Here is a 12651-nt window from a genome sequence, read left to right on the forward strand (position 1 = left end):
TCGCCACTTCGAATAACTATATTTCTCAGCACTCCTTTAGTTAGTTTCAAGAAAATATTATTAAGCCATCAACATACGGAACACATTTTAAATACCAAGGTTTTTTAATTTAATGCATATTAGCATTTTGTTTTATTTTTATCTGGTCAGAAAATTAGTATCCCTACAATGTAAAATATTAAAATTTTGTTGACATAAAACTGAGCTGATATTTTTAAAAAAAGTTTATTTAATGTAAAATTTGATATTAATGTATCAAAGCTTGATCGAATAGTCCCTTCTGTGCGAGATGTTGTTAGTTGTGATACTCGCTCTGCTTGCGAGTTTGAATAGAACCGTGTAAATGTGGTCCATGCATGCATCCATCCATCAAATCAGTCACCTAACATATTCACTTTGTATGTACTTGCAAATGCTAACTTTCTCTTGCGCATCAAGCAAATTGAAGAGCAAACAAAAAAGTAAACTATCCCATGACCAGAACAGCGAAATTAACAGTTTAGATATAAACATATTTTTAGAATAAAAAACAAAGACATAAACATATTTTTCAACACTCAGTGGATTAATTTCATCATAATCAGGCGTGAAAGCATCCGAATGGAAAAAATACTTGTCACATGAGAGCATTTTTTATGCTCATTAAAGTCGTTTAATTGGTACATAAAAGTGTGAGTCATGATAAATTAATTTTAAAAAAATAAAAAATTCATATTTAATTCTTAAATGTAAAATAATACCACAAATTGACTTGAATGGCTTCTGTACGAGATGTTTGTACTCCTGCATAGTGCGGACTTGTTTGAATAAAACTTTGCAGTTTGCACAATTAAAACGTGGTGCATGCATCCACGACCACGAAATTATTTACCCTACAATGTGTACGAGCTGTAGTTGTATGTACTTGTTGGCTGCTGCGAATGCTAACTTTCTCTTGGGCATCAAGCAAATTGAAGAGCAAACCAAAAAAATTAAATATCTCATTACCAGAACGGCAAAATCACCAGTTTAGATATATAATGACTATATTTTTCAGCACTCATTATTGGATTAATTTCAAGAAAATAATGAATCTATCTGGATACCAAACATCAATTTTTCATCACAATCATAGCGTAAAAGCACCCGAATGGAAAAATAGTTATCACATTAAACGAAATACTTTGAAAAGGAAATTAACTTTTTTAAAAATATATATTTTTTCTTGTAGAAAGAAGAAAACAAGAGGAAAAAAAACTAAACAAAAAACCAAAATATACTATTTATGAACATATGTCAAGAGGAGTAATTTTTTTTCCTTTTTCTCTCTCTAGTAATTAGGCATTCCATAATTGAACCTTTTTAACCTACAAATAATTAAGCCATCAATCAAACAAGCTAAATATATATTTAATTTTTTTTGTATTCAAAATAATTTATCCTTATTTTTAGTCAGAAACGAAAGAGTTTTTGAAATCATTAAGAATATAATCAAAATTAAATGGATATTAAGCACTATTTTCTCACTAATTACCTTTTCCAAATCAATAAACTAAGTAATAAATTAACAGCGTTATTTGAATGAAAATATTAAAAAAAATTACACTATTAATTAATTAATTAAAATAAAAATAAATTGTTGACTTTATTATTTTAAAAATTATACTAAACATGATTTTTTCCCCACAAGTATTTTGTTTTGGAGATATTCATATGTTGAGAATAAATCAAACTAACTCCACGATAGTTTGAGATAAACAATTAGTTTATTGAACTTGATTCCCAAACAAAATGAGCTTTGAGTTAAATAAATTTATTATGAGATTAAATTAAAAATTAAACTTGTTAAATAAATGAGTTGACATATAATAAGACTCAACTAGTATATAAGTTAAATTGACATACACGCACATGTAATGAACAAGGAACAACATAATTAATAGTTGATTGAATTTCATAAGCATTATGTTAGGAGTTTGATTCATGATCTTATGTATTAAAAAAACAAAATCAAATAATATATACACATCAGAGGATTAGTTTTAAGTTGGACAAGTTAAATCAAATTATTTGTGAACTAAAATTAACTTCGAGCTAAAAAAGAAAAAGAAAATTCATATCAAAATTATTTGTGAACTAAAATTAACTTCGAGCTAAAAAAGAAAATGAAAGTTCATATCAAATTTGAGTTGAACCTCGAGTGAAGTTAGATTCACTTCTAATCATTATTAATTAGTAATGATATCGATAATAATGGTGGCACGACATTAAAGGTGACGATGACAATGATAATAACAATATCAATGATGATGATAGTGAAAGTGCTAATAATATTAGTGGTGATTATGATAATATTGATGATAATAATGTCAACAATAATAATGTCAAAATGATTATGGTATTGATATCAATGTCAATTCTGACAACAACTCCTTATCAAATGTAAGGAGAATGTGTTTCTTTCAAATTAAATATTTAAACTTTTTTAATTTTAAAAATAAACATAAAAGTGTTTTAAAATCAAGTTAAAAAAGTTGAGTTTCATGTCAAATTTATTTTATTTTAAAAGTGTTTGATTTTTTTGGTTTAATTATCCATTTAATTTCTATAGTTTTTAAACTTATTTTTTTAAATCCTCAAAGTTAATAAGTGGACTTCTAGTTCATCAAATTTAATAAGTGAATTTTTTAGTTTCTAAAATTTATATTGTAATTTTCAAAAAGTTCCTGCAGTTAATTTTTTTTAATTTTGTTAGTTAAAAAATTTTAATGATAAAAACCTCTTAAAAATTAAAATGTAAATTTTTTTAAAAAAATCTGCATATTAACTATAAAGACTAAGAGAAATAAATTAAAAAAAGACTAAACAAATAATTAAGTTTTTTTTTTTAATAGAGTATCATGTGACTTTGAAAGCGAGAAATCACATGATGTTTAAGTTTCCTAAACCTAAAAGTGAGCGACGCTTAGTCGGGCCTATAAATAATCCCAGACACTTGTCCTGCCTCCCAAGACTCACCACATCTTCTTCCCAACCACTACTACTCACTCACTGCAGATCTCAATTGCATCGCTGTCCATGGCTACCATCGTTAGCATCAAGGCCCGCCAGATCTTCGACAGTCGTGGCAATCCAACTGTCGAGGTTCGATTCTTCCTCTTCCTCTTTCATTTCCATACTTCTCCACTTTATTATTCACTTTCCTCATCACTTTTCTGTTAGTATTACTCGTTTTTTTATTCACTCATTTTTTGATAGCTTCTATTCCATAGAGTTTTTTCTTTCCTATTTTTTTCAAGGATGAATTTAAATTTGATGAGGTCTAGTGTTGGTTTATTTTTTGAAACTTATCATGGATGATTGCTATAATAGGTGGATTTGACTTGCTCCGATGGTACTTTTGCCAGAGCTGCTGTTCCAAGTGGTGCATCCACTGGTATACTCACTCACTCATTTCTCTCTATTCCGATTTTGCCACCGCGTTTTGTAGATTCCGAAATTGCTTTCGTGCGTATAAATTGTCATTTAAGAAAGTACAAACGTTATTTTTAGTAGTGTTTTTTTTTTATAAGCCAATCTCTTGTTCGTTTGGCACAACGCACGTAGGATTAGTTTGGACTTTGGATGGATATGTTTTCTCAAATAATATTTTGGATAAGTTTCTAAGATAGCTTCTATGTTTAAAATTTTCCAAGAAATTTAGATAGTTTCTCACATATAGTTCCCACTGCCCATGTATTGACGGTAGCCTGCTTGCTCGATTTTAATTGTATTGATGTTTTTTTAATTTAAAGGGATTTATGAGGCCCTTGAATTGAGAGATGGAGGATCTGACTACCTTGGAAAGGGTGTATCAAAGGTAAGTCTCGTGTTATTATACTAAATAGTGTGGAAGGTCGTCACGTTAGATTGTTCTAATCGTTTATTTTTACCTGGTATTTTCTTTTGCATGCAGGCTGTTGACAATGTGAACACCGTCATTGGCCCTGCTTTGATTGGCAAGGTTGGTTCAGTTTTCGCTTATGTTAGAACTTGCTCATTATGTGGTTAACATTATAGTTCGGTTTATATAAACCTGTAATATGTAATGTAACTTTAGGTCTTTTACTTAAAGATTATTTGGCATGATCTAATTTTTGTGTTACGCATGTGATGATGATCAGGACCCAACTGAGCAGACTGCTATTGACAACTTAATGGTTCAACAGCTTGATGGAACTGTTAACGAATGGGGTTGGTGCAAGCAAAAGGTGCATAGCTGATTATATTTTGAAAATTGCATTTTTAATGTGATCCATATAATTCTAATGCTACTTTTGTTGTTTTAGCTAGGAGCAAATGCCATATTGGCAGTGTCTCTTGCAGTCTGCAAAGCTGGTGCTAGCGTCCTGAAAATTCCTCTTTACAAGGTATTTACCCACGAGCTGCGGTACTTAATCATCTGAAATGAAACTTGTTCATTGAATCCATTATGTGTAATTGAAGCTGTCCTGAAAATTTATATAAATATGCGATGATGAAAAAAATGAAATATTTGTTGCTTGATGGCTTGCTTATAGTCATCTAAATTTTATGAAATTTGGTATTCAAGATCAACATAATAACTAGGTGTTATCTTACAGTCATATTGAGGTTTTCTGTTGTTTTCATATATATGACTTCACTATGGCCATTTCACTCCTTTGGTGCAGCATATTGCTAATATCGCGGGTAACAAAAAGTTGGTTTTGCCTGTTCCTGCTTTCAATGTCATTAATGGTGGATCACATGCTGGAAACAAACTTGCTATGCAGGCATGCTTTCTAAGACCTTTCTTCTGTCTCTCTGTGTGTGTAAGAGAGAGAGAGAGATAAAGCAAGACGAGTTTCATATATTTGTGAAATGTTATGTATATGCAGGAGTTTATGGTTCTTCCTGTGGGAGCTTCCTCGTTCAAGGAAGCCATGAAGATGGGTGTAGAAGTGTATCACAATTTGAAGGTCAGTTTGCTTGTTACATTCATTTACTTCTTCCCAAATGTATTTTTAAATCTTGCCAAACTAGGATAACGCCAATGGATAGTACGCCGTTTCATTATTGGTTTCTAAGCTTTGGTTTTCCCCCATTATTGAGTGCTTTTACTAGAAAGTTAGCTTATAAAGTTATCACAGCCTGTTAGGCCTGGTGTTTATCTGTGAATGCTTCCATTCCTTGATGGTTTGTCAACTTGATTGTAGAGCTGTATGACTGTGATACAGTTAATGATGGGTTTTGCCATTTTGATTTCAGTCTGTGATTAAGAAGAAATATGGTCAAGATGCAATAAATGTTGGTGACGAAGGTGGCTTTGCCCCTAACATCCAGGTCAATATTTTAACTCATTTCTTTTTATGCATGGAACTCTGGTACCTGCTCATCTTTTTGGCCAGTAACTGATAAGCTCTTTTGAGTGTTCAGGAAAACAAGGAAGGCTTGGAATTGCTGAAAACTGCCATCGCCAAAGCTGGTTACACAGGCAAAGTTAGTATTTTCCCCTCATCAAAAATTTGTTTATGGTGCTTTGGCATTTCAGGTGTCTTCATTTACAGGACTTTGACAATTGCTATTATGTTCTTAGGTTGTCATTGGAATGGATGTTGCAGCTTCTGAATTCTACAAGGAAGACAAAACATACGATTTGAACTTCAAGGAAGATGTAAGCTCTTTTAGCTTATTTCTGCTACTGTTAGTCTAATTGGAAAGTGATAAGAAACAGATATCTATTTACAGGCAAATGAGAAAAATCCCCAATTGGAGGAACATGTATAGCAAAGAGGATCTCACACTCATTAGAAACAACATTAAATGAAAACAGTATAGTCAGTAAACACTAAAAAAATAGCAAAGGAAAAAGTAGAAATAGAGCAGACTGCAAGGGTCTTCCAATAATCCAATCTCTACTCTTCCTTCTCTTCATATTTATTCTCACTTACCCCAACTGAATTTATCTTCTCACTCATTTGCAGCTGATCATTATTTTGAATATTCATTATACATAACGGATTACTGTAGAAGAGATCTTGTATTAAGTAATACTGATACAATTGTTACATAATTAGATTTAGATTAGATTGTTTATGTCTTGGCCTTTTCTGTTTGACCTGCAGAACAATGATGGCTCCCAGAGGATCTCTGGAGATGCTTTGAAAGATCTGTACAAGTCATTTGTGTCAGAGTACCCAATTGTTTCAATTGAGGATCCATTTGACCAGGATGACTGGGAGCACTATGCTAAGCTAACTGCTGAGGTTGGAGCCAATGTACAAATTGTTGGTGATGATCTCTTGGTTACCAACCCCAAGGTTTGCATATTGATCAAACAAAATTTCCCCCTCCATCAAAAAATGTTTTTATTCTGTTGGAGAGCCCAGAGGGATTGTCGTTTGACTTTTTGCATTGTGTCCACAGAGGGTTCAGAAGGCAATTGATACTAAAGCATGCAATGCTCTTCTCCTCAAGGTACTCTTATTCCACTCATGTAAATCTTTTAGGGAAAAGTTGTTGGAGCTATGTTGATGTGCATATACACCATAACTTGACACAAACCTTAATTGAACAGGTCAACCAAATTGGTTCTGTGACTGAGAGTATTGAAGCTGTCAGGATGTCCAAAAAAGCTGGATGGGGTGTCATGGCCAGTCACAGAAGGTTTGGAACTGTCTTTAAACGCAGATGACAGCAGTGAAAAATACAAATCCTACAGCTGTAAGATCTTTAACAAGGCAACCACATTCTATGTACTAACATTCTTATATTTTGGTTGCAGTGGAGAGACTGAGGATACCTTCATTGCTGACCTTTCTGTTGGTTTGGCTACGGTATTGCCTTGTTGCATTCAACTTTTGGGTTATTACCACTCCGATGACCAAGTTCAACATTTTAATGCTTCCTTTTTCTTGAACAGGGTCAAATTAAGACTGGAGCTCCATGCAGGTCTGAGCGTCTTGCTAAATATAACCAGGTTGGTGTTGTTCATTCATTACACTAGTTTTAGTTTTCATTAAGCCTTTTTCTAAATGTTTTGAGCGCTCTTGGCAGCTCTTGAGAATTGAGGAGGAGCTTGGTGCTGAAGCAGTGTACGCCGGAGCTAACTTCCGTACCCCCGTTGAACCCTACTAAAGTTTTCAAGTGGAAAAAACCTGGAGATCCACACGAGTTTGAGCATTGAGATTTGGGTGCGCGGTTTTTGGTGTGATATATAAGTTGATAGTTGGAACATTAGTCTTGGTATGATAAAGACCTTGCCAATAATTTGAGTTCTGATTCACAGAGCTAGGACAGTTATGTCTTAAGACTTTGAAAGGTGTTTAATGATATTTAGCTTTAATACTTGAAGCCTACTTACAGTTTATTTCCAATTTTATGGGCTATCCCCAAATATTTCTTACTCGTTGCTAAGTTATTTTTATTCCTTGATCCGTGATATCCCCAATGCTACGATTTTCAGACAGATGCGACCAATTTTATTTTGTCTCGAGAGTTGGTTTTGATAGGCACAAATTATATTTTATCTTCATCCATGTCAAGCCGAAGGTTGTTGACACACTTGCATTGTCATTCTTATTGGTCTGAAATAAAACCTTGGATGTTATAGTAAAGTAAATTGGCAGTGCATCACTTTTCCATGGTTTCCCAGATTCTGTTTCCAAATCTTTGTGGTCCATTGGAGATGTGCTCTGGGGGGTTACTTAAAAAGTGATACCAGGAGGATGATGTGGTCTTGAGCACCGGATAGTTGACAACTTTAAGACAGTGGAAAGGTTTCACTGAAAATTCCATTGGCGTTGACCATTTCCAGGCCTAATAAAATCGTTCGCTCGAGCCCAGTAAAAACCCTTTGTACTTATGCCTATTCGTGCCATTAACCATTAATGGGAACATTGAAGGAACATGCATGGGAGCTACAAGGGGCAAGTGAATATCCCGTCAACCTCTCACTTCTCATTGCCATACAGATAAGAAATCCCCTCTTTCTGCTACACTATCTTCTCCTTAATATGCTGGATTATACTCACGGTAGTTATAGTGTTTGTAGATGAGATGAAACCGTCCATCCGACATGTAGCAGACAACAGCAGCCTATCAGACTAGTTTGTTTCAGTTCACCACAAACAACAGTAACTTTATTTTTTGATGAAATGAAAAATCATACTAAAAAATTAATCTCTAATAATTAAAGATATTTTATTGGTTTAAGTGGTAGAGAATTTGATTTTTCTTAAATATGTTAAATTGTGTTTTGTGGTATCACATAATCAACGAAAAGTGAATTTAGGAATATCTGGTTCTTATAACATTACTAGGCATTGTTTATTTTCCGGAATATAAAATATTTACTTTTGTTTTACTTATTATTCTTAATATTTGTTTCAGGAATATAACTGATTTTTACTTCATTCTTCTACATCTTTTTTACTTATATTTTTAAATTAAATAACTTTTTTTCTTAAATTACTAAGTGCCAACCAAAAGGTTAAGAATAATAAGTAAAACACGATCCGTGAGAATATAATATTACATTTTGAAACAAACGTCTTTTTTTAAGAGTGAAAAGTGAAACAAACGTTTTCTTAGAACAAAGTATTATGAATGGAAAAAAAGGTGTTAGAAAAGCCTTTTTAAATGAGTTTACCCAATTCGACTTAAATTAGTCTAAATTTAACGTGACTTCCAAATATAAGATAAAAAATAATGAAAAAATGTTAAAGACACACATTAAGAAATCAAAATATTTTTGTATAAAAAATATAACACTATACACCTAATGTTATCAACATATTCCACTATAATTTATAATAAAAAAATATTTGTTATTTTCTTCATTTTTTTGGACAAATATATTTAAATTACTTATTTAATAAGGAAAAAATTTATTTAGGAGATTGCACATGTGGTAATCACATGTTTGAACTGCCATTCATTTTCTTAAAATAAAATAAATATAAGTATATTATTTTTTGAATTTGAAGGTTTTTCTTTTTTAAGAGGAGACATCTTTCTCTGATTTTAAATCTTAATTCATAAAAAAATATTATAAGAAGTTCACATTTTGAATCTTCTTCTTAAATAATGAGAAACTTAAGATGTGTTTGATTAAGAAGATAAAAATGAATTATTTATTTTGAATTAAATTAAAATGCAAAAAATGTGAGACTCGCATAATTTTTTATTCATTTATTTTCTTCTTTTTTTTTTTCTCTTAAACACACTCTTGATTAATGTAGTCTTTGGATATAACAAAAACTACCTATATCCTCGTAGCAAATAAGTAGACAACAATACATGGATATTTTTCTAAATTTTAAACATTTTCTATTAAAAATATGTTCCATAATTTAGAATATTATTTACGTGTCATTAATTTAAATTGAATTGAACTAAATTTATACACGTAACACATAAATCAGCCGATAAAAATAATTTTAACTTAGCTACAAATTTCGATTTTTTTAAAAGAGAAACTACATTAAAAACTCAAAACAAATTACTAGTTAATTATAAATTAATTAACTAAATGCAAAAAACAAAAAAAAAAAAAGAAAAAACAAAAAAGAGCAGGAGTGTACTGGTTAATGAGTATATAAAAGGATAAGCATCGCGGAGTGCACGAGGAAAAGGAAAGGAAAGGGAAGCCAAAGCGAAACCCTAACCCTAACGGAGAGATGGCGGAGCACTTGGCATCGATATTCGGGACGGAGAAGGACAGGGTGAACTGTCCGTTCTACTTCAAGATCGGCGCGTGCAGGCACGGCGACCGGTGCTCCCGGCTTCACACGAAGCCCACAATTAGCCCAACGTTGGTTCTGTCGAACATGTACCAGAGGCCCGACATGAACATGAACATCATCACCAACCCCGATCAGCCCCAGCCCCAATCTCTCGACCCCGATAAGGTCCAGGATCACTTCGACGACTTCTACGAAGATCTCTTTGAGGAGCTTAGCAAGTACGGCCCCATTCAGAGCTTGAATATTTGCGACAACCTCGCCGATCATATGGTCTTTCTCTCCGCTTCCTTCACGCAATTTTAATTTTTCTTAAATTTAATTGTTTTAATTGTTTATTTTGCTTCTTTCGTTGTTTGCGCAGGTTGGAAATGTGTACGTTCAGTTTAGGGAGGAAGACCATGCAGCCAACGCCCTCATGAATCTGACTGGGAGGTTTTATTCAGGTCCTTCATTTGCCCTTTCACTCCCTTGCTTAGGGTTTTTAACTATTTCGTTTTGTGTGCCTTGATTCCTTGACTACGTGTTGTCATTATTTGTGATTTTGATTCTGTTTGTGTGTTGTGAGTTGTTGTTTGTTGCAACTGTAAAAGTATCGCAGGGGGAGAGCTATGTGTAATAACTGATGAAGATCCCACATTGACTTGTGATATGCCCAAAATTTGCAATCCTCACTTCATGAGTTAGCATTTGGGGTTAAGTTGGGTTCAAACTCAAATTTTAAGATGGTATTAAACCTTGTACAAGTCGTTGTTGTTGGACATGTTGGCCTAGTTGTTATCAGGCTGTTGTTGACCTTCAGTCCTAGAAACTTTAGTGTGTAGGATTGGGTTAGCCGTTATGTTCAAGATGTCCTGTACTCGGCATAAGGTCTGTGTGTTGGATATCTTACATGGATTAGTGATATGGCCAAAATCTTATCTCATGACTTAGTTGGCTAGCTTTTGGGTTTGAGTTAAACTCAAACCCAAATCCATGAATAACAATATGAAAGCCATTTTTTGATATTTTTTCAGTTTTTGATTTCTTGTGTAAGGAATGTTAATGTTCATTTGGTTTTCAGGGCACTAGATTGGAGATAACCCTATTGGTTTAGCATTAGGTCTTTATCATAACCATTTTTCTTGGACCTTCTTTTAGCTGTGTCAGAGCCTTGAGCTTTATATGATGAAAAATGCATTTTGACCAGGTTCCTTCTGCTGGATTTAGCTCCTCTAAAGTGTATTGTATAATTCATACTATGTGATTTCACAAAGCTGTTGTGAATTGTGTGATGACTGGAACAGAACATAATCATATGTAGAAAATTAATTCTCTATATAACATGCTTCTTTTGAAATTTCTGTTGACCCCATTCCCAAATAGGAACTTTATTTTGATGAAATTTATAACTTCATGATTCATCTAGGTCGACCCATCATTGTTGATTTCTCTCCTGTTACGGATTTTCGAGAAGCTACTTGTAGGCAGTATGAGGAAAATGTATGCAATCGAGGTGGCTATTGCAACTTCATGCACCTAAAGAAGATTAGCAGGTTGATTTCTTTGCATAGTTCTCATGCTTTTCAAGATGTTGCACTTGCATTTTAATTTGGCTGTTCTTGGCTTAAAACCTGCTTGTTTAATTTCAGGGATTTGAGAAGGAAATTATTTGGAAGAAATAGGCGATGGAATGGCCGCAGTGGAAGCAGAAGCAAGAGTCCTCCAAGGAATCGTAACCATGGGGAGCATTTACATTCTGGTCGTGGTTCTGGTAGAAGAGATTTTGACAGGTCCCATGGCCACCATGGTAGGAGGCCTAGAAGCCGTAGTCCTCGATATAGAGGGAAACGAAGTAGAAGTCCTGTGGGTAGGGATAGGAGTCCTCCGATCAGAGAAAATAGTGCAGAAAGGAGAGCTAAAATTGAGCAATGGAACAGGGAGAAGGAACAAGGGGAAACTAGTAACAAGAACAATACAAAAAGCAATGATGATTATCAAGAACAGAGTGTTGCACAAAATGGCAGTGAATCTGGTAATCATCAGATATAGCAACAACAACGTTGAGGTTTGGCCCAAAATCTGCTATCAAGAGTGGCAAGTAATCTGGTTTGTGACTTTGTCGTTTGCGCTGAGTTAGATGGATTCAGTTGCCATTGTTTTTATTCTATTTGGAATTGTCAATTTAGTGATAGAACCTTGTAACATCCATAGCATCAATGTTTTAATTTTCTGCTTCAATTGTAATGTTCTGCAAGGGAGGAAGAAAAATGGAAAAAGCGGCGAGTTTAACTTGTTGCGAGGATGAAGCGATACATTTGATAAAGTTCACCTATGAATGTTTCATATTTTGTTGTCGAGCATTTATTGTATGTCACCAATGTTGAAGGGTATTTAGATGGAAAACAGATGAAATGATGTATGAATTTCGACTATGTGAATAGCTAAAGGTTTTTTTTTTGTTAAGTAAACGCATTAGCAATTTATTTTTTACTTTTTATCAAAAAAATTCCCTACCTGTGCCTGCCTATCCATAGCGTGGGATTCATTGTGATGAGCTACTTATAAATTGAAATTTATTCAAATTGAAATAATCTTAAACACGATTTCGTTATACATGTGTGATGAATAATGAAATTATATTTTTGTTGCATATTTTATCCTATCTCAAACATATATAATAGAAACGTGATTCTGCTTACAATTGTATAACAAAATTGTATCTTGGTTATATTTATTTTTTCCACTTCGAATATAAGTAATGAAAATGCGTTTAAGTTGGAAGGATTTTTAAAATTTTACTCAAGTGAGTGATGAGTAACAATTTGAGGGGTGATAATAACAACTCCTGTTAAGAACGCAATTCTCCCATTGGAGATGCTCCATAGATCAAATGTGAAACATTAAAAAAAGAATTGGAAAAAAATAGGAGATGCACTATAAATTCTCC

At 33.3% G+C, this 12651-nt stretch overlaps 2 protein-coding genes across 3 annotated transcripts; both read left to right on the plus strand.

Annotated features, from left to right (window-relative positions):
• Positions 1 to 2947: 2947 nt before the first annotated feature.
• Positions 2948 to 7387, plus strand: LOC547752 (enolase). 2 transcript variants are annotated; one of them, NM_001250400.2, is made up of 17 exons: positions 2989 to 3123; positions 3352 to 3415; positions 3774 to 3838; positions 3935 to 3982; positions 4143 to 4229; positions 4308 to 4388; positions 4671 to 4772; positions 4878 to 4958; positions 5248 to 5322; positions 5416 to 5478; positions 5576 to 5653; positions 6105 to 6299; positions 6406 to 6456; positions 6557 to 6645; positions 6764 to 6815; positions 6902 to 6958; positions 7036 to 7387. In NM_001250400.2, exons 1-17 carry the CDS (start codon positions 3058 to 3060, stop codon positions 7114 to 7116), a joined length of 1335 nt encoding a protein of 444 aa, NP_001237329.2. In that variant the 5' UTR covers positions 2989 to 3057; the 3' UTR covers positions 7117 to 7387. The 2 variants fall into 2 exon arrangements, with proteins under 2 accessions (XP_040868362.1, NP_001237329.2); XM_041012428.1 differs by having other exon boundaries at positions 2948 to 3123; positions 6764 to 6958; positions 7036 to 7326.
• Positions 7388 to 8596: 1209 nt separating this feature from the next.
• On the plus strand, positions 8597 to 12064 carry LOC100783847 (splicing factor U2af small subunit B). The gene is made up of 4 exons (XM_003554368.5): positions 8597 to 9995; positions 10087 to 10168; positions 11131 to 11257; positions 11354 to 12064. Exons 1-4 carry the CDS (start codon positions 9660 to 9662, stop codon positions 11751 to 11753), a joined length of 945 nt encoding a protein of 314 aa, XP_003554416.1. The 5' UTR covers positions 8597 to 9659; the 3' UTR covers positions 11754 to 12064.
• Positions 12065 to 12651: the final 587 nt, after the last annotated feature.

The sequence above is a fragment of the Glycine max genome, chromosome 19 (assembly GCF_000004515.6).
Source record: "Glycine max cultivar Williams 82 chromosome 19, Glycine_max_v4.0, whole genome shotgun sequence".
Lineage (NCBI taxonomy): Eukaryota > Viridiplantae > Streptophyta > Magnoliopsida > Fabales > Fabaceae > Glycine > Glycine max.